Source organism: Bactrocera oleae, chromosome 6, assembly GCF_042242935.1.
Source record: "Bactrocera oleae isolate idBacOlea1 chromosome 6, idBacOlea1, whole genome shotgun sequence".
Taxonomy (NCBI): domain Eukaryota; kingdom Metazoa; phylum Arthropoda; class Insecta; order Diptera; family Tephritidae; genus Bactrocera; species Bactrocera oleae.
The window spans coordinates 20,129,828-20,154,251 of record NC_091540.1 but is presented as its reverse complement, the minus strand read 5'-3'; the positions used below and the strand labels follow the sequence as shown (position 1 = coordinate 20,154,251).

The following is a 24,424-nucleotide window of genomic DNA, read 5'->3' as shown; positions in this document are numbered from 1 at the left end:
CTGCCTTTGCAAGCTGTATCTTGAGTAATAATTGAGATATCGTCATGATAATTTGTACACTTGTTCCTTAGTCAAATCGGGACGACAAGTTTTCAGGCCGTTGCCCCGAATGCTGTCACGACCACAAAACACCATTAATCGGAAACCTATAAACTATCCTAAGTAAGCCGCAAATTACGGTAACTGTAATTTAGTACAACGCACCGCAATAATGACGGGCAACTGTGGTTTAAAAATTTTTTAAAAGGGTTTCACTAAGAAGCTGCACATTTGTTGGAACGACCGATATCGGACCACTATAGCATATAGCTACCATACAAACTGAACAATCGTAAGCAAGTTATATATATATTATATACTTCTGTATATTTTACTGTCTATAAAAATACGTTATAGTGACTAATCAAAACACGATCTATGCTTTGACTACCGTTACACACACCTTGACACAAAGTTGTCGGTTTTTATGTAAAAACTATATGTTTACATTTAGTATTTGCTTTCCTTTTTACTATACCTTTTTTTGCTATTGTACTCCTGAGATTTCTCCGCAATTATCATTTATTTCGCAATTCACATTCGCCTCTTTTTCCTCTATACCGCTAAACACGCTTCGCACGCTCCGCTTGTCGGTGCAGACAGTCGTATATTCATTCGTTTTGCGTCAGATAAGTTGGTGAGCGCGTTTTTGTTTAATTAGAACATTCATTAATCAAATCAAAACCATTTGCCGACCCCAAATTTTGCGAATGACACACGGGCATGCAACTCTCGATACACAACAAATAAAACTTCCCAAGTAAATATACTTTCACATATACGAGTATTTATATATTATATTATATAATATATACCTATATGTATATTATATTATATTTATATATTTACACTCAAGTGGATATAACATAGATAAGGCCAAAGTCAACCGTCTTGCCGCAGAGGTTATTTGTATTCTTCTGTTGCAGCACTTTGTGGTTTCGGCTTGCGCGCGAACCATGCAACCATGTTCGGTATATGGATGAACAATACTTGTACATATGCATGTATGTCACCTACATTCTACGGCTTATCTGATGTATTTATTTATTTTGCTTGTGGATCAACCGCCTAGTTATAAATAACATAGTTAACGGTAATTTTAAGAGAATTAGAGAAATAACGGTTCAGTGTAATCGAAAAGTGGGACAAGTTTCAAACTTGTGTTACCTTCTATGAAAATTGACGCGGCGCCAATTAATTCCCAAGAATAATTGATTTTATATTTTATTCGCAGAATTAGATATTATTTATCAGGAATTCTGGCGGTTAAAAATAGGAGAATGACTACAACCTTATTCCTTAAATGGACAGAAAATATTATATATTTAATATTTGTGAAACCAGTATTAGCTCACTTTCAGAGGAATTAAAATAATTTTTAAAATTTTCCGTTTCGATCTACAAATGTCTAATTTAGGAACACTGATTTTAATAGTATCCACTTAATCGCCGTTGAATACTGAAAACAGAAACAAGAGTATAGGGGCCACAACAAGTCCTTCAGTTTTTGCACACGTCATTTTCTCCATAAACAGATGATCATGATGGTCGGAACCGTCGAATAATTTACAAGATATCTTCACGTTTCCTGGGCCCCTTTTTTAAAAATTGGACTACTATAACGTTCTTATATGGAAACCTTTTTTATTCGATAAGCCATCATCACGAAATTTAGCATGGATCATGGTTCGCAGTTTTCAGCAGAAATGTATTTAATAACAAAATAAATTATCTTGCGTTGTAAAATCTCGACTGAATTCTATTGTACCTGCCTTTGTATTGGTCGCAATAATTTCCTGTCCTTCTAACTTTGGTTAACATATATCCGCACATATGAATTTTGCGTGGAAAGGAATATGTGTGTATATATAAGTGTGTTTGCCAGCATTCACGATTAAGTCTTTTAGACGTATTTACAAATTTACCTACATGTATGTATATACCTAGTTCGTATCAGCCACGCACACATGGATAACCCAGCAGACAATAAAACATCTTTTCAAAGACTAAAAAATCAACTTCGGCAATCGGAGACCGGAGACCGGACGGAGAGATGTATTCTCTTAGTCTGCTGAGAAATTTCATCTTTTTTCACTTACAATGTATCAATTCATAGAAAAAGTATTTTTAAGTAATAAATGTTGCTTCGAGTGTAGAGTACCGAAACCGTTCAGATATAAAATAAATATTACTAGTTCGTTAAGGACATAGAAACCATATTATTCAGTGAGTAATAAAAATGATGAGGTATCAAAAATTATTAGAGATTGGTGCTCGGTTTTTTACTGGGATACCATTTCAAAACACACACACAAACAGTTACAGTGACAGTAAGGACAATGCGAACAATAATCGTAATGCCAACGACAAGGGCAGTGACGAAAACAACAACAGCGACAGCAGCGTCGGCGACAACGAGAACGACAATTTCATGAGTTAAATGTATGCGCATAAATTAATAATTAATTACACAGAATTACATTTCGGGCTTGTTGTATAATATTCATTATTGTTATGCATAAATAACGCGTAGTCAGCCGACGTTGCCTCCCACCGCCACCCTAAATACTCAAACATGCCGGCAGCAGCCAAGCTATGCAAAGCTGAGCAGATCAAACGGCTATCATAAATACTTACGTAGATACACACGAGTACAATTCATGGGTACTATGTACACTCGCTATATAGAGATATACACATATGTACATATACATATACATATGGATATATAAAACTGGAATCTCGAATTCCGCTTATACTCAGATGCATACGAGTATATTGCTGACTCTGTTTGTCAACTGAAGTACCTCTGGGAGTTAGAATGACCGCTCTGCAAACTTAGTACGGATCCACACGATGAAATATCGTCAAATAGATATGTTGGAAACTTTAATTGTGATTGGGCATTATGCGTTCAATTTAAAAATACATATGAGTCAATGGATTATCCCGCAATTTCTGCTTCGCTCTAAACTTCTTAAGAACATTGTTTTATTACTAAGCCTTCGAAAGAGATCAAATTACATGAATTCGGTAAAAATAAATTGAGATTAAAAACTTATACAGCATGCTTAGTAGATAAAATATGCATTTAAGTTACACACGGCCAATTTCACCTTTGTTTTAAATATTTTAATCTACTAAATATTAATTACAGAGCTTAATCAGATAATAGATCATTACCAGTAGAAGTGTAGTTCTTAAAAAGGTAATACTGTGCGATTTTTACCATGTCTGCTTAGTCGATTTAGCTATTTTCGTTGTCTCTTCATCTGGCTGTCTGTCTGCTGGATACACGCGAACTAGTCCCGGAGTTTTTAGATATCGATCTAAAATTTTGCACACGTCTACAAGAAGTCATACAAACTGAACGATCGGAATCAAGTGCTTGTATGAAAAACTTTTTTATTTGACTAAATATATTCACGACATTTGGCATGGATTATTGTCTAAGGCAATGATGCAATCTTCGAAGAAATTGTTTAGATCGGATCACTATAGCATATAGCTACCATATAGCTACCATATAAACTGAACGATCGGAATTAAGTCTTTTGTTTTTGACGAGCAATCTTTACGAAATTTGGAACATATTATTTTTTAAGACAACGCTACAATATCAGAAGAAATTTTCTAGATTTAACTACTATATCATAACATGAACGATCAAAAGCAAGTTCTTGTATGGAAACTTCGTTACTTGTGAAGGGTATTCCAGCTTCGGGGCAACCGAAGTTAACGTTTTTCTTGTTTTGATACTATTTTCCTCCATTTTCACTTATTTACTTAATATTGCTTTAATTTTTTTACTTTTTATTTCATTTGGTTGTTTAGTTTTTTTTTCACTTTGAAAGTTTTTAGTTTCTAAATCTGCTCTCTGATAAATTTCTCTACTGACAAACAGATGGCGCTAAATCTGAGTCCTACAGTGATTCTTCTTCTAGCTGACGAGATTAACAATTGCCATTTTTGTATGGCGAAATCTTGCTAAATGTAGTAGATTAGTGGGATAATCTACTCAATAGCCTAAATCCCGTGATTAAGTGTCAGTCGGAACATGGTATTAAGTGTCGTTATTTGCCGTTCACTTTCGAAGTAACAGTGAAAGTTGACTTTATATTGGCGTTATGCTCTACATACAAATAAATATTATATTTACAACATGTAGTATACCTATAGTTGAATACTCAGGCGATTGAAAATATATATGTGTTCGAATTGTTTCCCTGTAGGGTAGCATGTACAAGGTGCAATACAAAAGTTTCAGGACTTTTATAAAAACCGAATATTATTTGTTTTTTTTTTCGAAAAATTTATTGGTCGCCTTCAAAATAGTCTCCTTCCGCCTGAATACAATGTTTTGCACGTTCAAGAAGGTAGGTTATCGAATGACTTATTTAGGTCATTTGTCGGTATAGCGTTGAGGATGGCGGTCGTCGCCTTTTGGATGGCATCAACGTTAGCATAGCGGTTTCCTTTCATGACCAAATGTAGTTTTCCGAACAAATAAAAATCGCAGGGTGCCATATCAGGAGAATAGGGTGAATGGTTGATGATATGAATGCGATTTTTGGTCAAATCGAATGTTGAATTCTGAGGTCTTTTTCGTGTTGTTTCAAAGTGTGCGGGACAAATCGAGCACAAACCTTTCTGAGGCCCAAATTTTCTGTCGAAATACGATAAATCGACGCTGCGGATATTGATAATTCCGATTCCATATATTTAAGCGATGATTTCGGCTCTTTTTTAATGAATTTAAGCACAATTTCTGTGTTTTTTTCGTTCACAACATCTTTCGGCCGGCCCGAACGTTCGTCGTTCAAGTCCTCCCGTCCCTCTTGAAAACGTTTAAGCCACTCGTGAATATGGCTACCGGATAGACAATCATCGCCATTAACTTGTTTCATCATTTGATGAGTTTTGGTAAAAGTTTTACCAAGTTTAAAACAAAACTTAATGTTGGCTCTTTGTTCGATACTCACTTTCCGACCGACACTACAAATGTAATGTCACATGTAGCGCGATATCTCAGCCGTTATATAAATTTTATACGACAACACTGAATAATATACAATTGAGGGATAACAATTTCAGACAGATGGCGCCACTAGAAGCCGCGTTGTTTAAAAAGTCCTGGAACTTTTGAATTGTACCTTGTAGTATAAGAATATGCGAGCACAAATGACAACAAAATAAAAACGAAAGCATTAAAAGTGAAATAAATAAAATAAAACAGGTGAGCGAAATGCACGCTTTTCCGAGATGCTTTTCGGAAACGAACATGGAGTGAGCATAGTGAGCGTGGCAAATTAGTAACTGTCTGCAAATAGATTGCGTTAGTGCTATGGCCCGAAATTCCTTATTTTGAATAAAGCGGAAAAAATTGACGAAACATTGACGACTGTTATCACTTGCGGCACACCTCTGAATGTGGCAGTAAAGATAACAACTAAATAAAACCAAAACTAATCAAATCTTTCGGTATAGGCTTGTTTTAATTGCCCGAATAACGATAATGTCAAAAACACACCTTAGACTAAGTAGTTAGTAATATGTATTATATTCTATATCTGGATAGTGAACGGGTGACAACGGTAAAAGCCACCGAAGGTATAATACCCTTCACTGGTACATTTTTTACATCATTCGGCCATTTTGAATGGCAGTTTATGCTATAGTGGTTCGATCTGAACAATTTGTGCGAAGATTGGAGCGATGCCTTGGATAATAATCCATGCCAAATTTCATGAACATGTCTTGTCAAATTAAAAAGTTTACCATACAAGGACTTGAGCGGTGATCGGTCAGTTTGTATGGCAGCTATAAGCTATCGTGGTCCGATATCGGCGGTTCCGACAAATGGGCAGCTTCTAAGGGAGAAAAAGAAGTGTGCGAGAGATACTTTAAATACTGAGGAACGGCTAGGGTCGCCGACATTTCCTCTTGGGTGTTACAAACATCGTGGTAAAGTTAATATCAGGGAATAATGTGCCTTAGCAACTTTCAATGCTTAATCCTGCTCGCTTAGAAAACTTGAAATAGCTACACCAATTTATGGCAAATTTAATCCTTTATTCCGTGGTGTCACTTAGACACGTCAAACTTAATACTAGCTGTGCCATCAAGTCTCGATTAAAGTCGTACACACACACCTTATCATAGGAGAGAATGGAGGTAAATTTTTGCTCTGTGGGAAAGGAGGTGAAAATCAATTTAACACTTTGTCGTGAATAATTAATTCTGTATGAATTTTCAAATCTGTCACAAATTTTGGATGACATATTCACAGTCGCATAACGTAAACTTCGTTCATATTCAAGCATTTACCGTTAACACTAACACACTTGCCACGTCGTAACCTATTTGGGAGCGAGCGTGAAGTGCCTTCTAAATTTGTGTGTTGATGTGCGCATTTTATACTTCTACTTTGCCGCCCCTAACGCTAACTAACTAACCAACTAACTATCGTGCCAGCCAAACGAAAGTAAGTTAACGATGCCGCCACTCACTCACACACTCTGCCTGCCACAAGCCACCCAGCCAGTCAGTTGAGGGTCTAACGAACGAACAAACTCGTTTAAACGAAAATTTGATCAAGGCACCCAAAAACTGTTGTCAAAATAAGGAAAACGTCTCATAAATCCTTTTAATATTAAATGAGCTCATTCCCATCCATTCGCCGCCAGCTCTACTTCTTTGTTGCCACACATACATTTGTGTGGCATTTGCACACACTGCTCTACATATATTATATATATAATATGTATGTATTGGAAGTGCAATCTTTTGGTTTTGTTGGTGGCGCATGATGATGGCTGCTGAATTCGCCACCACGTCGTTGACATTGCCGACATAATACACACCTTGGTGCTCCGTCATATGTGGCAAGCGTTTGGAATTATGCAGCTAATGGGACCCAAACCGTTTTACTGCTTTAGTCATTGAACGCTGCCGCCTTTTTTGCGGAAATGAACAGTGGAGGTAATGAGATTGGGATGTCATTTGAATTATAACGAATGGGCTTGTGAAACATTGGAGCAGAAAATATATGCAAGGTTTCTAAATGTAGCACAGTTCGCATAAAATCGCTTTAGTATCGCAAAATTCATATACATATATACATAGTTATGTATAATTATAAAACTCTCAATAAGATAATTAGAAGCAATATCTCTATTACATATTTGGAGAAAATGGTATAACATTTAGTTCTAGTTGTAGAGTATATGAGTGTAGCTAGTTTTTAAGATGCCAATTAGACTTTTTATATTCCCACAATATTCTCTATATTATCGCGAAGAAAACGCACTGTCATTTAAAAAGTATGTAATACACCAATACAGTCACTCATATGAAAAAATAAATTACAATAATACGATATACGTATATAACTTATAATATATATTCCAAAGGGTGTGTGGAATTTAGTTACGTCATAATTATTTCCATCCATTTGCCTTGCGTAGGGACCCCAAATTTCAACAATGAACTCGAAAAGAAAAGCTTGAGCGCTGCCTTTCAACTTAATCCACAATTCAGGTTCACGCCACCTAGATCCATTTTTTCGCTTTTTGTTGCAGAATTTTTGTTCTTGGGATGCGATATGATAGGCTTTCTATAGCGCTGTGTTAGCAGTTGCTGTGTGTATGTATATAAATATGGATATATTTGTGCAAAGGTAGGAAAGATTCTGCTTACAATGGGAATGCTTCGCTGAGCATAACAATAAAAATTTAGCTGAAATTACCGCGGCGGCGACAAAGCGTTCAAATCTCTCATTTCTTTATTCACATTATTCATTCTTTATTCATATTCGTAATCCATTGTTGTTGTTTGAGTTTCCAAACCTTAGCAGTTGGTGGCTGCGGCCGAAGTGTTTTGGATTGAGTTATGACTGGGTGACAACCCTTCCCCCCTAAATTTCTACAATCACGTTCGTGGCAGAAAAGTTATTATTCACTCTTCTTCTCTTTGCTACTTACTTGGCGCTATGAGTAAACGTGTGCATGTTCCCACCATTTTTAGATTACCCTTTATGAGTTTTTGTTGCTATACTTTTGTTTTCGCTTGACGGAGTTTTTCATATTATATTAAGTTTTTGCATGCTACAAAATTTAAATTGAAATATTAAAAATTTAAATATTCCGCGTTCTCCTAAGCTCTGCGACGTATAACAGCATATTTTGCCCACAAATGCAAGTAGGCAGTAGTCCAGAAATGGGTTAACAACGGTTCACCGCTCCTTATCATTAAAGCGATTGTTTGCGCCTGAAAACGCCTAAATGAGTAAATCAAATTTACATACTTACACGCAGAGACAATTCTTATTAAATTTAAATTAAACATAAAGCATAAAAAAAGTATTTCGTAGTAGTTCCAAAAAAATTAATCACATAAATTCAAATTTGGTGGTCGTTCAGCGGGAGGAAGGTTATAAAAACAAACCACACAGGCTACGACAGCTTCAAGCTCATACAATTGATCTACAATTCTTAAAAAATAGTGAGTTATAGATCAATAAAATATTTGGTAATACTACTATTATTTACAGCCAAAACCTTCGGTAAGGTATTTCATTAACGTAATATACAGTAGGTACAAAAAGCAAATTATCAAACTGAAATATAAAACAGCGAGGTGAGTAAAATTATAAAGTTTGTATTTTTCAAAACAAAATAATTTTTTAAGAAAATCATATTTTAAAGTATCAAATGTATCTTTAAAAAAAAGGAAATTCAAAGATTTTATAAAAGGAAAACATAAACACAAGCAGTAATTTTCATGTAGAAAACATAAGTTATAAAATTTTTAATATTCACAATGTCCATAACTTCGCATTGCTAGTTAACCCAATCGGTGTGACAGAGAGCTGACAAGTTTCAAACATTCATTTTTTCCTTAACTTTTTCAGATATTCAATGATTACTTTTTCAGGATTAATGGGCGCGTTGTCGTGTTGAAAAAGGAAATCCGGTTCAATTAGTTGTTGACTCTCGGGGATGCTGTGCTTCTTTAAAACATATAATTAAATTGCAGCAGCAACTTTTCTTTCCAGGACAACATTATTGCCAGGGATGAGCATTCCCAAGCCATTAAGCCCTTTTAACCGACCTAACTTTGTACTTATAAGACAGTTCTTTTTTGGTGAGCTTCAAACGTAAACCATGCGATGGGAATAACGTCTAATCATCGACTCATCAGCACTTTATAACAAAAGTTTTAAGATTTTAATATGCGCTCTTCATAAAATGCTTTTCGTTTTTTCCTGTCTGCCTCATTAAGGAAGGGTAACTTTTTTGCAACGCGGTCGAGAATATTGGCTTGTCGCAATGTGTTATCTATCGAAAGCAATGCGATATCTACCACTCGCCTTCCGCACAACAAAGCTCTTCGGTCAAGAAATAAGTAATAATACGCAGGAATAATATCTTGTTTATTTAAACGTCTTTCTTGTATCCTCCATCTATTGTTAGTGTTCGTTTCGTACCTCATAACCATTTAAATCGAGTGTCCAAAACTAAGTACACCCATATCTTTAGTGAAACCTGGTTGGGTATAACTAAATTGTCTGGATGACTAGTTCATGTCCAAGAGTTTTTCATCACACGACCAATCTCCAACGATGAGGTACATACCTTTTTTAGAACTCATAGCGGGCTTTCATTCATCAATCTAGTGGTTTGTTCATTTCTGAAGAGCGACAATTTTGAATTTTGGTCCGTCATAGCGTTAGATTTGTTCCATGTTGGTTAAAAAAATTTGTTTCCATACTCTAATCGAGGTACTTTATAAACCCACTAACCAGAATTTCAATTCAAATTGCGCAGAAACGTAATTTCACGGGGACATTACTGCTATAGGTATAATATAGTCATAGATTTACACGGGCTTGCACCCTTATTCAGCACTCGTTTAATAAACCTAGTAATACCGGTGCATTATTCGACTGGAATCATTGAGAGTATTTATTCTCTTTGACCCATAATCATTTGGAGAGAGTGTCTGAATGTAAACAACTGTAATTTCCCCAAAGATTACCAACCCTACGGTTCCGGGAAAACGAAATTGTTAAATTCTCAGAGAAGTTATAAATTGTAGCTTTCAAAACATCATTTCCGTATGTGTTTGTTTTGTTTTGGCCTAAATAACTATGAACACAAGTGTTGCGACTATGCGGCTGAATGCTTTTGGCATCCTTGAATTGTTACCCATTTACGTTAAGTGTGATAAATCTCCTTACATGTAACAATAAAACTTTGACCACAAATGCAAACACGTCCAAGAGGATAGACCGAGCACAACGGCTCGGAAGAGGCGGGATTTTAAGCCTCACACTCACTGCCTCTCGCCTCACTCGCTTTATCACTCACTCGTATGTATGTGCCGTTGTTTGAATGTGTGTGTGTATGTATTTGGTAAACAAACGGTTCTGATTTGTGGACCCAATCTGACCGGTCGCTCATGCTGAGCGCCACACGGCTCTGCTGGCACGTATAACGGCACGTGCAATGAGAGTCTGCAGACTGGCAGTTTAGTTAAATGCCTCATCTTAAAATCGGGTTTTCATTGAAGCTATGTGCGTGCATCTGCTCAGAGTAAGCTCAGAATACTGGGAGTTAGGAAATGATTTTAGTGTAAAGTCAATGTAGTCGATGTATTAAAGGGTTATGTGCTCAAATCGAGATGGGGTGTAATAGGTTTAAATGCAATTAAGGAACTAAAGTCAGGTTTCTCTACGAATCAGAATTACTTGATTTATATTTGATGCCACATCGTAATATATAAAGCATGACTGTGAAGCAACTGGGTCACTAAGCACACACTCTATTTGGAGCCCACGTAATTCTTGAATTCTAAGCATTTAAATCGCTGTTCTCAAAACTCACGCTCATTTTTAGAAAGGATATAAAATTCATTTACTGGTACTGTGGCAGACGTTATCGAATACGAATTGGATATATGCACGACCCGGATTCCGAAGTGATATTTTATATGTATTTTTGTTACTGCAACTAATCAAAAGGCGACAATTACGTAAGTGTGTAAGTATGTTTGCATACATAATATTTGGGCTAGCCTGCCGTTGAGCCTGCTTACAGTTGCGCTTTCGATGCTATTAGCATACAATTCAATCGGGCTATCCGGCGAAAATGGATTGAATATATGCTCGCTTATGTATACGGGAGTGTGTACTTGGAGAAAAATATGGAATGTAGCGAAAGGATTCAACGGTAGTACGTATTTTTTAGTTTGTAAGGTTAGGGTAAACGTAGCAGGTATAAAAGGAATTCAATAAATCATATTTACATATGAATGAGTGAAGGGTTTGTGAAGAAGACATGCTAGCGCCTGAGCTTGAGTAGCGCTATTCATTCATTCGCTGCAGCTTCGAAAGTAGTTGCCATTGGTGGAGCATTATTGAATGATTTATTTGCTGAATTCTTTATAAAGGTCTGTATATCTTCTCACTCCAATGCACCCGATTGAACTCTCTTTTTGATATTGTATATTAGAACTTTATTTGTTGCTTCACACCGTCAATTCACGCATTTGCTTTTCTTCGGCACTCAATGCTTCCTTACAATTAAGCTTGTGTGGATTTTTACGTGTCCTTTTCTTGCTCATCTGCGCTGGGCTTTGACGAGAGAAAGAATTAGTAAGAATATACATTATCGACAGCGCGAAGCTGGGATAGATATAGAGGCTATGTGTACTTTCGTTTCCAATTGAAAGGGTTAATGTATTTTCCGTACGGTTTTGTCCTTCATACAAACCACAGTAACTTTCTTAATATTATGATATTTATTTCTTGTTTTTTTGTTTCCTATTCGGCTATAGGCATTATATATAAATATACCATAGGTAATATACGCTCATCGTTCACAAAATCATTTGGAATAAAAAATTAGCCGCAAGATTGATGTTACCGGTCACACTCACATAATTGTGGCGATTCGAATCTCAAATTACAAGATCCCAATCACGAGTATGTTTTCTGTTCAGTTTCCTTTTGTGAAGAATTGCATATCGCGTACTCACAACTGGTAGAACCCATACAAGGTTTAGAGAGTTTAATTTTAACATGAAAATGCTTGCTATAAACAATTCGTGATTTAACTATGGATGTGGATGGACCGCAACTATACTTGTAAGTATAAACTGAGCATCATTTGCAGTTATCGTATGAATAAACGGTTAAGTCATAATCGGGTTGATCCTGACTTACCTCCGGACACTTACGTTCACGAACACTTTATAGAAACCTAATGGTTCTTCTTATGAAAAGACATGTAATAGCCAATAGTATTGCAGAACTAAATTATGACTAATGATGCCTCAAGCAACTAGCATCACCAAAAAGTATACATAAACATATATTTGAATAACGATTTATGAATCCTTTGATAACAGCAACTTTATTACCTTTTATATAAACGCCGATAATGAGCATATTAGAAAAAGTGGCTACAAAACGGTTGAAATTCTCAAAGTATGATTTCGGAGATATTTAAAATTTGTACCCAATATAAATTTTCCACAAAATTCTGACGAAATGTGAAACGCCAAATGGGCGGTGCAATCACTCAAGTCCTAAATAGTAGCAGTTAAAGAGAGGGGTCCAAGGATGTCAGTGCAACGAAACACAGTTACGTTGAATTGAATTATGTGTGTGTTGCATCCTTTTATTTGTTGTTGCATTCTTATTGAGTATACCTTCTTGGATGCCCAGCGGTGCGGCCGGCTGACTGTGCGCTCGGAAATTAAGAAGATAACGGACGATGCGCTCATTCATCTTCAAATGCTACATAGTGCCGCGACGCGTCTGCCCCCAACAAGGAATGTGCTGCTGCATGCACTGTTACCTCGCCCTGAAACTTACTTTCAAGCTGCCACGTCGCATTTTACGCCAGAACAGCGCAAACAGCAACATTCGCCAAACCAATCTGTTCGTGGGAGCAGCAATATTTATGTATGACACCAGAAAGAGACGTAAGCGCTGCAGTAAGGAGGAAATGAGTTATGATAGCGCATCGCTGCCACTTGCACAATGATGGTACGCCAGCTTGCCATCCGATTGATGTTGTTTGTGTTCTTGCTATTTGGTGCAACGGCGTGCAAGTACGTTGTCCCCGTTGGACCAAATCGCTTTTTAACAACGCTGCAATTTCAATAAGAGCCAGCAAGCCATACCACCGAGTAAAGCCGTATATAAATGGAACGGACGGGAATCTTCGCTAAACAGCCAGACAGCGGCCTTCGTTTTATGGCAAAACCTACATATACCCGTAGCATGACTGTCAGCACTAGCTATGCCACCCTCAACTGTACTTGGGACCGGGCGGTGTCAGTGCCAAAAGTACGGTAAACACAACAGAAACGCCTCGTACACCAGCGGCAAGCTGTGTTCGACCAACTCACACAAACGCGAGTCTCCTACCGCGTGCAGCAACAATTGCACTTGACACTGTCTACTTAGGACCGTGGAAATGGGCCATTCTGTATGTACGGCACATATATGTGCATCCTTTGCCGACTATGCAGAGAAGTTACTGCAAATGGTGTTGCTGACATTGTTATTGGTGCTTTTGCCACCGATTCTGCTGTTCTAGCATCTATCTATGCCGGTACAACAAGCCCTTTCAATGCAACCCTTCGTGTATGCGGAACACAGAGGCTGCCGATGCTCGTTCGTTAGGTAGATACTGAAGTGTTTTAATTTTACGACATTGCATGAATTTTATTGCTGGCATTGCACAAGGTGCACTTCAGCAGCGCAAAATACGCCCTCAGTAGTACCGCATAGAATGGGTATGTTGGTGTGTCGCCTTGGAGCGCATTGAGTGCCGGGTGATAAAGTGCCTATGGACGAGTGCTTGTTCCCTAAAACTGTAGAAAGTTTGCTCTGATCATTTTGTTACTGCTTCTGACTTTTCACACTTCACACAACTCAACAGACTAACATAATACTCCAAAATTGTACGTAAAGGCGAAAATTTCCATTGCAATGGGATTTGTGGGTAGATTTAAAATTGTAAAGGCCGACGCAATGGGCTCGAGTAAGGCAGTTTTAATAAAAAGATTTTTCTACCCTAACGCCACATGTTGCACCCAGGGTGTTAGATTTTTGTACAACTAAAGGCGATATGCAACATAACTGTATGGGAACATGTGCTAGGTACCATATATACTATATTTTAAATACGTGTATACCAGATTGGAACATTTTACTAACGACTGTCTTATTTTTCGAGCTTAAGGCTTCTCTGAGTCAAATAACTTAGCCTAGAAGTCTTATATGGTATTCTCAAAAAGAAATTAAAATTTTCGTTCTTCGACGGCAATATTTTTGACTCATAAGGTGTTTTTCGAGTTATAACAATTATATATCAAAGGAGATATACAATTTTTTAAAATTTCCAATACTTAGCATTAGTTTAAAATGTAATTTGGATGTCTAATTTAAATCCATGTTACGTGGACCATATTACCAATTTCAAATCACTCTTTGCTGCATATTCATTCTTATCTCTCATTAACGCTCATATGTACATTTGATTTTCGACTGATGAGTCGTAAGTGATTTATCGGTCGGCTAACGGAGTTAAACCTCAAGACATATGTGGAAATATTTAGCATCTAGACGATTACTATTGATTTGATTGAGGAACAAAAAGTCGCTAAACGTATTGCTTACCTCTGACGCTAGCGTTTACTCTATCTTCAGTTTAAAAAAAATATATATTAATAATACGTGCAAACTCAAACGGATGGTACTTTTTCTGAATATAAAGCACGCTAAGGATTGCGTACTCCAAACACAGAAATTTGCTTATTTACATACCCGTTAAGTCAGAAACTTGTTTTGTGATTTAAGTGTGCGTGTCTCTAAAAGCACCTATAGTTTCGTATATAAATAGACCCCCCTAAATTTTTGGAATGGGTCGAAAAAATATTAAAATTTTCTTATCGTTCAGAAAGCGATAAAAAAATTCTTAAATTAACAAATGTAATTACATAAAATATATGGTCCACATTGTATGTAATAATACTTATATATGTATATAACTTTCTGAGGGTATTAACATCTTACTATGACAACACTTTTAGTTTTTTCTAACCCAAAGACGAAGTGTCGCATTTTCCGGCTTCACTAAGATCTTTATTTTTGTAACTCTTAAACGACATTACATTCAAAATTATTATACTATTTTTTTTTTGATGGCCCATTACAATTAAAATATATTCACAAACTTCTCTTTTTCATCCCTTTCAACAGATGGTGACGCGAACGAAGAAAATTTTTGTGGGTGGGCTTTCCGCGCCCACAACATTGGAGGATGTCAAAAGCTACTTCGAGCAATATGGACCGGTAAGTACAAAAATAGTTTTATACGAATAAAGAGATAGAAAACTTAAAGAATCATAAAATATATTAAACTTATACCATAATATAAATGTGGGATCGATAGACGGACGTTAAACAACAAGAATTGAAATACAAGTATCGTAATCAAATGTGACATTAGATCTAATAAACACACATATGAACAGTAAAAGCACGCCCAGTCATTCGATCGCTAAGCTACATCGAGGCTAGTCGCTCATTTAGTATCTCATTATAATATATACACAATATCATCAAAATTATTGTAATAAAAAAAGAAAGTTTTGTTATATCTCTACTTAACATATATTTCATTAAAGATATTAGCTGTCCATTGGCCAAGCGTTGGGGAGTAACGAATGGAACAAACTATACTAGTTGATCAAACGAACCTACTTGTGGTGCAACACCGCGGTAACATGTCTTCCGAGGCATGTGCAATAGTGCCATGATTCTTTTTGTGGATGAATTACTTTTTCGCATTTAAAAACGTAGTAGTAACCCTTTATTTTTGTTTTTTATATTACCACAATTCAGTATTAAGTTTTAAAAATACAATAAAAAAAAAGTTGTATTTTTATTTGTCATTTGAACCATTCACCATAGTAAAACTGATCTAGAAATGACGAATCGAAGACGGCTGACGGCTATTGTATTATATAATATTAAATAAACGAGATTTTGTCATGCACCCCAAATCTCCATATAAATACTTGTACATATGTATATATATTGTACCTTAATAATCCCCCTGCGGGTAGGGGTAAGAATTTACCCACGGTAAGGCATGCCTGTCGTAAAAGACGACTAAAAGCCAAATGCACTATGTCTGTTATTATGTACCTTGCTCAGTAATATCAGCATAGTATATCAGAAATAGTGCTATAATACTCAGCTTGAACTGATGTTATAGACTTTGAATGAAAAAGCAAAAAAAAAGACATTTGAAGTTCAAGCGACAAATGTCACCAGTCATTGAGTAATGGGTTGCTCAACTGACAGTAGTTTCGGCTACACAGTCTTACCGGAGACTTTCTGGTACCACGGGGAGCAGAAAGCCCTTGGATTTCGGTCAAATCTGCTCATTGGGTTATGGCCCCTTTGGGGCTGTGGTTGAAACCTAAATGCAGGAAGAACTGAAAATTCAGCCCAACTGTTTTTTCAGTTCTAAAATAAAGTTGCAAAAAGCAACTGGGTTCCGTACCCGAAAACGGAAGAGGTTTTAGGCCGGCCTCGAATCATACCAAGATGGTAGTGTGGACCCAGACACACTGCCACTGGTATCCAGATAAATACTTGCAAATAGCTCGTATTGTTTGGGGCGCTTATTGATACGCTGTGTTTTGGAGCACCGTGAGGTAAGGCCGTCGCTGGCAGGTACTCACGTAAATCAACAACGAAAGTTGTACCTTAATAAGTAAGCATGTTGATTATAAGACGGTTGCTTTTTAAAAGTAGGTAGGCTAAATAATCTAAAAAAGAACATTTATTAGGTATTGTTACTGTTGGAGCTTTACTCTGAATTATATTTTAGACCTAAGTAGTAGTATTAAATAGTTGGAAGTGTTCTTAAAAGTTTGTTTTAAACGTTAAGTATATATAAACCCAACTCTGTATTAAATCATTAATAATTATAATATTTATGGTGTTCAGAGCCACTTGCATGTTTCGTCTTCTCTTCTTAATATATAATGTCTAAAGAGATGAGCTAATTATTGTAAAAAGGCCTTGATGCCGCACTTTATGCAATTTATTCTAAAACATACTGATCTAGAATTATTATCGAATTAATTTAAAATTTCTTAGTTGAATAACACAATAACACCTGTGTGAACGGGATTTCTGTACTTTCAAATATATTCCAGTATATGTTTTTTACCCACAATCATTCGCATATTGCGTTTGTAATCTATCAAAGTTTTTCACTTAAACTTACTTTGTTATAAAAAATCCATTACCAATGATTAATGTTGCTGGCACTAAAATAAGTAAAATTGGCGGATAAATTAGAATTTCTTCCGCTGTTTTTGTATAAAAATGCTTCGTTGAAGACGACAGATCGACAGCAGATGCAAGCAGATAATTGCATTTGTATATTCATATCGGCAAATGTAAATATGTCTCCACAACTATAACATACAAGTACATACATATGTATACAATGAGCTTTTACCTAGGCAAGGTGACGTATATTGAAATACCGTTATGCATTTTTTGCACAAATGCATTGTGTATATATTTTTAGCGCAAGCTGGCGTCAATAATTGAATTCTGGAAAACATTTCGATATTCACACAAATTTGTCGCCCTATATATATATATGTTATATGTATGCACATCTGTATACACATGTACAAGATTTGTGTATGCGTGCGTATATCCTTGCATCGGATATCGTAAATTTTTACCGCTCTATGTATTGCAATCGCAATGTTGACAGAGGTATAATATAATATATATTTATGAGCGTTATTTCCAATTCCCAAATAATGCATTTATCGTTTATAACTATGTATGTCTGTATGTGTGTAACAGCTCTTCATTTGATTCCAATAGGGCGTAAGCAATGACTTTCTATTTGCTGCTACCGGCAGTAAATTTGATTGACTGCTTGACAACGCTCCGCAATTTGCACAATCGAACTTTCTACTTCATTTTTAACAAAAGATAAATCATGTTGCTGTGTTAGGGAGAAAATTGAACTAATTTGTTACCGGTACTAGCGGCATTGCGTTTCGAAAGTGCATACATGAATAAAAAATTTGTTTATGAACTCACTTTACTCAAAGCTTGAAAAGTTCGTATATGTTACTATTTTAATCAGGGAAGTCAACCCAAACCCAGCGAATTAGGCTTAAACTTATTTTTGTTATTATAAGGTAAGATTGCAGGTAATAGTTATCGAAAATCAAATACCAATGGTGCTTCTACAGACCTTTGGTAGAAATAGAAAAATCGAAAAATCTCCATTAATTGCTCATTTTATCACGTTGTACTGATTTGATAAAAATTTAACCAGTCACGACATTTGATAGCACAACAAATTTGAAAAGCTGAATTATTTTCTTGGCAAAGAAATGCTTTGATTGATAGTAGCTGTCTTCGGTTAGCTATTTCTCTGCTCGTTTCGAAACTCTGGTTATAAATAACCATAAATAACATTCAAAAGTAACAAAAATGTATCGAGTTGAATTCGCACAAGAGAGAGTATGCTGATACCTCATTAAAGTGGTATAGCCGCTATTTTCAATGCTACCAAGTTTTGATTTGAATATTTAAGATCAGTTTTACTATGGTTAATGATTGAGATGACAAATAAAAATAGAACTTTCTTTTGTATTGTACTTTTAAAACTTAATACTTAATTATGGTAATTTATAGAAATAAAAATAAAGGGTTACTGCTACGTTTTTTAGCGCGAAAAAAGAATTTCTCCGCTAAGAAAGAATCATGACATTATTGCACATGGGTCGGAACACATGTGAGCAAAGGGCTGCAACCACAAGTGCAGCCCGTATGTGTGAACAACTGGTACAGTTTGTTTGATTCACTACTCTCCAATGCTTGGGGAATGAAAACAGGTAATATTAGCAAAAATTATCGCCAATTTTATAAGACTATCGAGTGAGGTATCTGTGAGAATGGTATACTTTACACTGCTTTGGTGTTGTAAACCACTTGCACCCGCGGCGATAAATGAAAAATTCTGATACGATTTATTATTTTGTGAATATCTTTTATTATGTTGGCTTCTCCGTAGGCCAAATGGTAAAATAAAAGTCATACTAGAATGATCTTATGTTAGCGAAATGAGTGGATCTACAGTAAATCATGGCCAATGGCGTCCATACTTCTTTCTGAAGGTTGATTACACTCTTCGATAGGAATATGATCCAAATCGGATAAAATATATAAATTCGATATATTAATTCGACTCTAACGTTTTACATAAATGTATGTAATTTGAGAATTCGGAGTGGAACAGCAAAATTTATTATATAAATAAACATTCAACCGAAATATATCAAAAGCAATATTTGAGAAAGAAAATATTATTACTGGTAATTTACATATATAATTTTTATAGATAAACCCGATTAATATGTGGTATACTCCACTGTAGAGTGTCATAATCGACTTCAATGCCTATGAATCCTATTTATATATATAAAATAATACAGTTCGTGTGCGGACAATGATTGCATGCCGTTCATGAGGCTCAAAGCTATTCTGGTCACATTTGTTTGATCAATACCAATACAATACTATATGAAAAAAAAAATCTACCCAAATGTTGCAAACGGAAAATTCCAAAAAGTGAAAATACAAGCAAAACCGAAAAAACAAGCAAATGATTTTAATGAGACGAAGCATTTAAAAAGCGCCAAAAAGGAATATAGCAAATGTTCAATTTTGACAGGCACACGCGAGCACACTATTCGCAAAGCTTTTCATGTGTTCGTCGCTGCAGTTCTAATCAATAAGTGCCGAGTGGCACAGGAGGTCCGGTATTTGCATTTGATATCTATTTTCCTACCGAAGCTTTATCGTTGTTCTGCGAGCCAATGGGTTATTCCTATTTTGCCAGAATTGCATTTCCACCGTCATAAACCAATACAACAAAATCTGCCCTAAAGCCGACACATCATCGCCAACATTAACCAAACAGGCTTCGAATTTTAATTTCAATTAAAAAAATCTGTGAAAAATTAAAATAAACAAGTAAAGAAGGGCTAAATTCGGGTGTAACCGAACATTTCATAATTTTGCAACTTGCAAAAATCAAAGCCCGGGAAATTCGTTCGGTGCTGCAAAATGTTGAGAAATAATTAAACATCCATTATTTGATGAAATCGTGCTAAATTACAGTCAAATTTAGTATTTGGTTTGGTTTGCGTCTGCTAAAATTATATTAAAAACATCTTCAAATGAGATATACATATGTACCTAGTAATAATAACTCGACCGAAGAGGCTAAATTTAAAATACTGAGTTGGTGTGAAAACGTCAATCAGAGGATCGGAACCATTATATTAGGGATATAAGGTTTAGACCAAGATATACTTACAGACTAATTCCATTGTAAATCAGCGCTTAACCACATAATTTTTAAGAAAACTTGTCCACTTAATTTTCCTAATATATTACACATTTGACCAAACTAAACGGTGAAAAGACAGGTGGAGAGACGTAAATCATTTTACGGGGTATATTGAAGATAGAGAAAGGAGCGAGCGTGCATTAATTTTTACATTTATCAGGTATACTCGAGAAAATATTTTGAAGCAATTTTATATAAGTAATAATCACCGACATATTCGGCATAAATCTTGTTAAAATAACGAAACTCATTATAAGTAGTATATGGGAGTGGGGGTAGTATTGACCAGATTTTATCACCTTTTGCCAATACTACAATACATACTACTAACATGCCACAGACTAATAAAATTCTCCCAGGGTTAAGGTACCCATCACCAATCATATGGAGTAAAGTCAGACGAATGTTCGAAAATTCTTATATTAGTTATATGGAGGTGATGGTAAAGTTTTCGCCCAATTTTATCCATTTGAGACAAAAAAAACTGTTAGAAGTTAAATACGCTTTCAAACTTTCATTGATATAGCTTACATATTAGCCGATGTGTGCAGTATAAGTCACCCGGAAGTTTAAAAATCTTTATATTGACCCGATTCAACCCATTTTTAATATACAGAGATACTATTATCAGGAAAGGATCCTCTCTGAATTTCAATTATATATCTCACACATTGACCGATATTTTCGGGAAAAAATTATCTATATGTACTGGGGTTCACATATTCAGTACCGAAGGGGCTTGATCAGTTCTATTTCGATTTAGACAATTTTTGGTCATAAGGTGGTATACTTTAAAGGCATTGCTTGTGCAAAGTTCTATGCAGATACATTAATTTTTGACTGATTTGCATACTTAAAAATTGTGTTATATAGGAAGTAGGCGTAGTTGTAGTCCGATTTCGCCCATTTTCGCCTTGTAATATAGGAATGTCAGAAGAATGTTACATACTTAATTTCGTTGAATTCGATTGAGCAGGTCCCGAGACATGGGTTCTCCTCTAAAGATGAGCAGTGACACATCCATTGTCCAATTTTCGGTTTGGCTCCTATGAAGTAGTATCCTATGTGTAAAATTCAATGTCTCTGATTGCTTCATTTAACGAGTTATCGCACTTTTAGTAGTTTTAATCAAAACCGTTATATGGGTTATCACCGGTTTCACCCATTTTTACACTGTCGATAAGTGTGCTAAAACTATTTGTTCTGAATGAATTTAATTATTATTACTTCAGCGGTTCAGGACATATGCATATTAAACCTATTAGAGGTCGGGAACATATTCTTTTTTTAATGAAATTTTAAACTGCGGATGGCCCTCCCTAATGTTATTCGTTATACGAAATAACAGTCTTGTATCTTATTGTTTGGCTTAGTTATGACAATTTATTGGTTTTGGATTAATTTCGTTTCATGGGCGTGGCAATGGTCCGATTACGCCCATCTGTAATACCAACCATCAGAGGGTGTCAAGCAATCTATTGCGAAACGATTTTGACATTTGTAGTTTTCTTTCGAACAGAGGTAAGTACTGCACAATACGTAAGTTAGGTGTAGTAATACACACAAGACATACATCTATCAATTCGAATCCATTCAAATATAAATAATTTAATATGTATGTATGGATGTAGAAAGTAAAAAATTAAAGATGTGGTCTGTTTGTGTCGAGCAAAACTTAGAGACGAATGCCGTCGGAAACATTATGCAAGAAGATTAGAATAATCCTGTTTCAATTGTTGGTTGATTGTGTCGCAAGTTGGTAACAACATACTCATAATACCTTCTTTAGTGAGTATTTGTAAGTACATCCATGTGTGCCCTATGGTGCCTCCTTTTAGCAATATTGAAACATAAAATGAGGCTGAAAATACATATATTTATCATATTCTATAGACCTGAAATCAATCGCCTTTAGATAGTAATAAAATAGAATATGCGCAATAATGAACAGATTGGCTAATCGGCTTTTGCTTTTGTGCAGTTTCGTAATATCTCGAAACAAATAATACGGACCTTAGCTGATTCACATAGAACTTTTGCTTCGCTTTGCTTCAGATATTTGCTTTGACATAAAAATGGGTTTTGTATTTGCTTTTGTATGAATACGTTCACATCGAAGCAAACCGCAACAAAGCAAAGCAAAATGAATACATGGCAACTCTCATCTTAATACGCTTTGTAAAACAAACAACAATCGCCATTCTTATCAACGAGTAGCACGTAAAGCAAAGTACTCATTCTGACATACCCTCTACATTCTTCGCTTGGTTGTTAAAGTATGAATTGCCAAGCAAAGCGAGGAAAGTTGTATGTGAATCGGCCATAACTGTGTTGCGCTTCTTCTTTTGGTGGAGAAATTCTACTGTTCGCAATAAAAAAACTTTTTATGGTAACTCCTTAGTTACGAGCCTTACGTTTTCTATGAACAACAATAATGTATTCTATGTTTAAAGTTTTGAAAATCATTGAAAACTAGTAAGGAAGGGATAACTCTGGGTGCGAACACACTTGCATTTTACCCAGATCAAAGGCGGGAACATACTTTCAGGTGTTGGTAAAACTTTATATTAAACAAGTAAGGAAAGCTAAGTTTTATACTCGTGCAACTAGCAAGAATCAAAGCGGAGCAAATACCTTAAGGTGTTAGGAAAATTTTATATTAAAAACTGTTACGAAAGAATTGATTATTCGACAAAATTTTGAATGAGAAGAATTTTCCCTCCTCAATTCTTTTGGATAAATGAAAATAGTTATATATATTATATGGAAGCATATATTCGGCATAAAACTATATATAATACATATAGGAGTATATCAAATATTATATGCTCAGTTAAATTTGCTATTGTTATTCTTTATAATTCTTATATTTATAATTCTTTTAAATATTTTTATATGAGGTATATGGAGGCTAGGGTTTTGGTATTACGACATATCATTACTAGAAATATAGGGACTCTGAATTTTATTAAAAATCAGTGTATTAGGTATATGGCACTAGGGGAAGTATTGTCTTGATTTCGTCTATTGATGAGATAAATTCCAATTTTCGAGTACTTTTTCAAATAAATCAAGTCGGAGGTCATGAATAGCATCTTCAATATTGACTTCTTAAGCTTGGAGAGAGTCTGGTTTATTGCTAAAGACCAATGACTAGAAATAACTAACACAACTTCTTGGAAGCCATTCAATGTCAAAATTTCTTGAAATTAAAAAGTTAGTTATCTATATCGCTCTCCATATTCGATGATTCCCGCAGACCAAAAACCACTCCAAACTGTCAATTGAGGTGAATGTAATGGTGGTTCATGCACCAACATCGATAGTTTTGTTTATTCACCGCACCACTCAGCTAAAAGTGGGCCTCATCGGAGAAGATGATATTCTTTAAAAAGTCGTTATCGTTTTCAAGTTGTCTCAAGGCAAAATCAGAAAATTCACGAAGCTTATGGTAGTCCAATGGCTTTAGTTCTTGAGTGAGAACATTTTTATACGGATACAAGCTCAAAACCTTTCTCAACATTTGCCAGGTTGTGATTTGAGCAAGACCCAATTCTTACATCTTGGAACCGACAAATTGCGGTCCTCAGCAGCACTTGCCTGAATGATAGCAATATTTGTATAACTTCGAGTAAGAAAAAAAGAAAATGTACACTCGATATTTTGATAATAATTGAATAATTTGTAAACGTTGTTCTTGTGTATACCTTTCCATGAATAAATTGGCAAACATTACTAAATAAAACGAAAAACAAGAAAAACCATAAATCTGGTTGCACCGAAGCTATAATATTATAAATACCCTTCACAAATGCAAAGGTTCCTTAAAAGATTTTGATTCCGACTTAGACACTTGGAATCATATCATCTCTATGTCTGATAACTTGTATGACTTTGTA

At 35.5% G+C, this 24,424-nt stretch overlaps 1 protein-coding gene across 9 annotated transcripts in view; it reads left to right on the top strand.

Moving 5' to 3' along the window:
- The window catches only part of LOC106619204 (RNA-binding protein 6), a 425,212-nt gene that overhangs the window by 232,950 nt on the left and 167,838 nt on the right, over positions 1-24,424 (top strand). For all 9 annotated transcript variants that reach the window (XR_011397026.1, XM_036360378.2, XM_036360376.2 and 6 more), the window contains one exon: positions 15,317-15,409. Coding sequence is in view for 8 of the 9 variants with exons in the window: in XM_036360378.2 (XP_036216271.1) it covers positions 15,317-15,409 (93 nt within the window). In the remaining variant the exon portion in view is untranslated. The remainder of the gene's footprint in view (positions 1-15,316; positions 15,410-24,424) is intronic.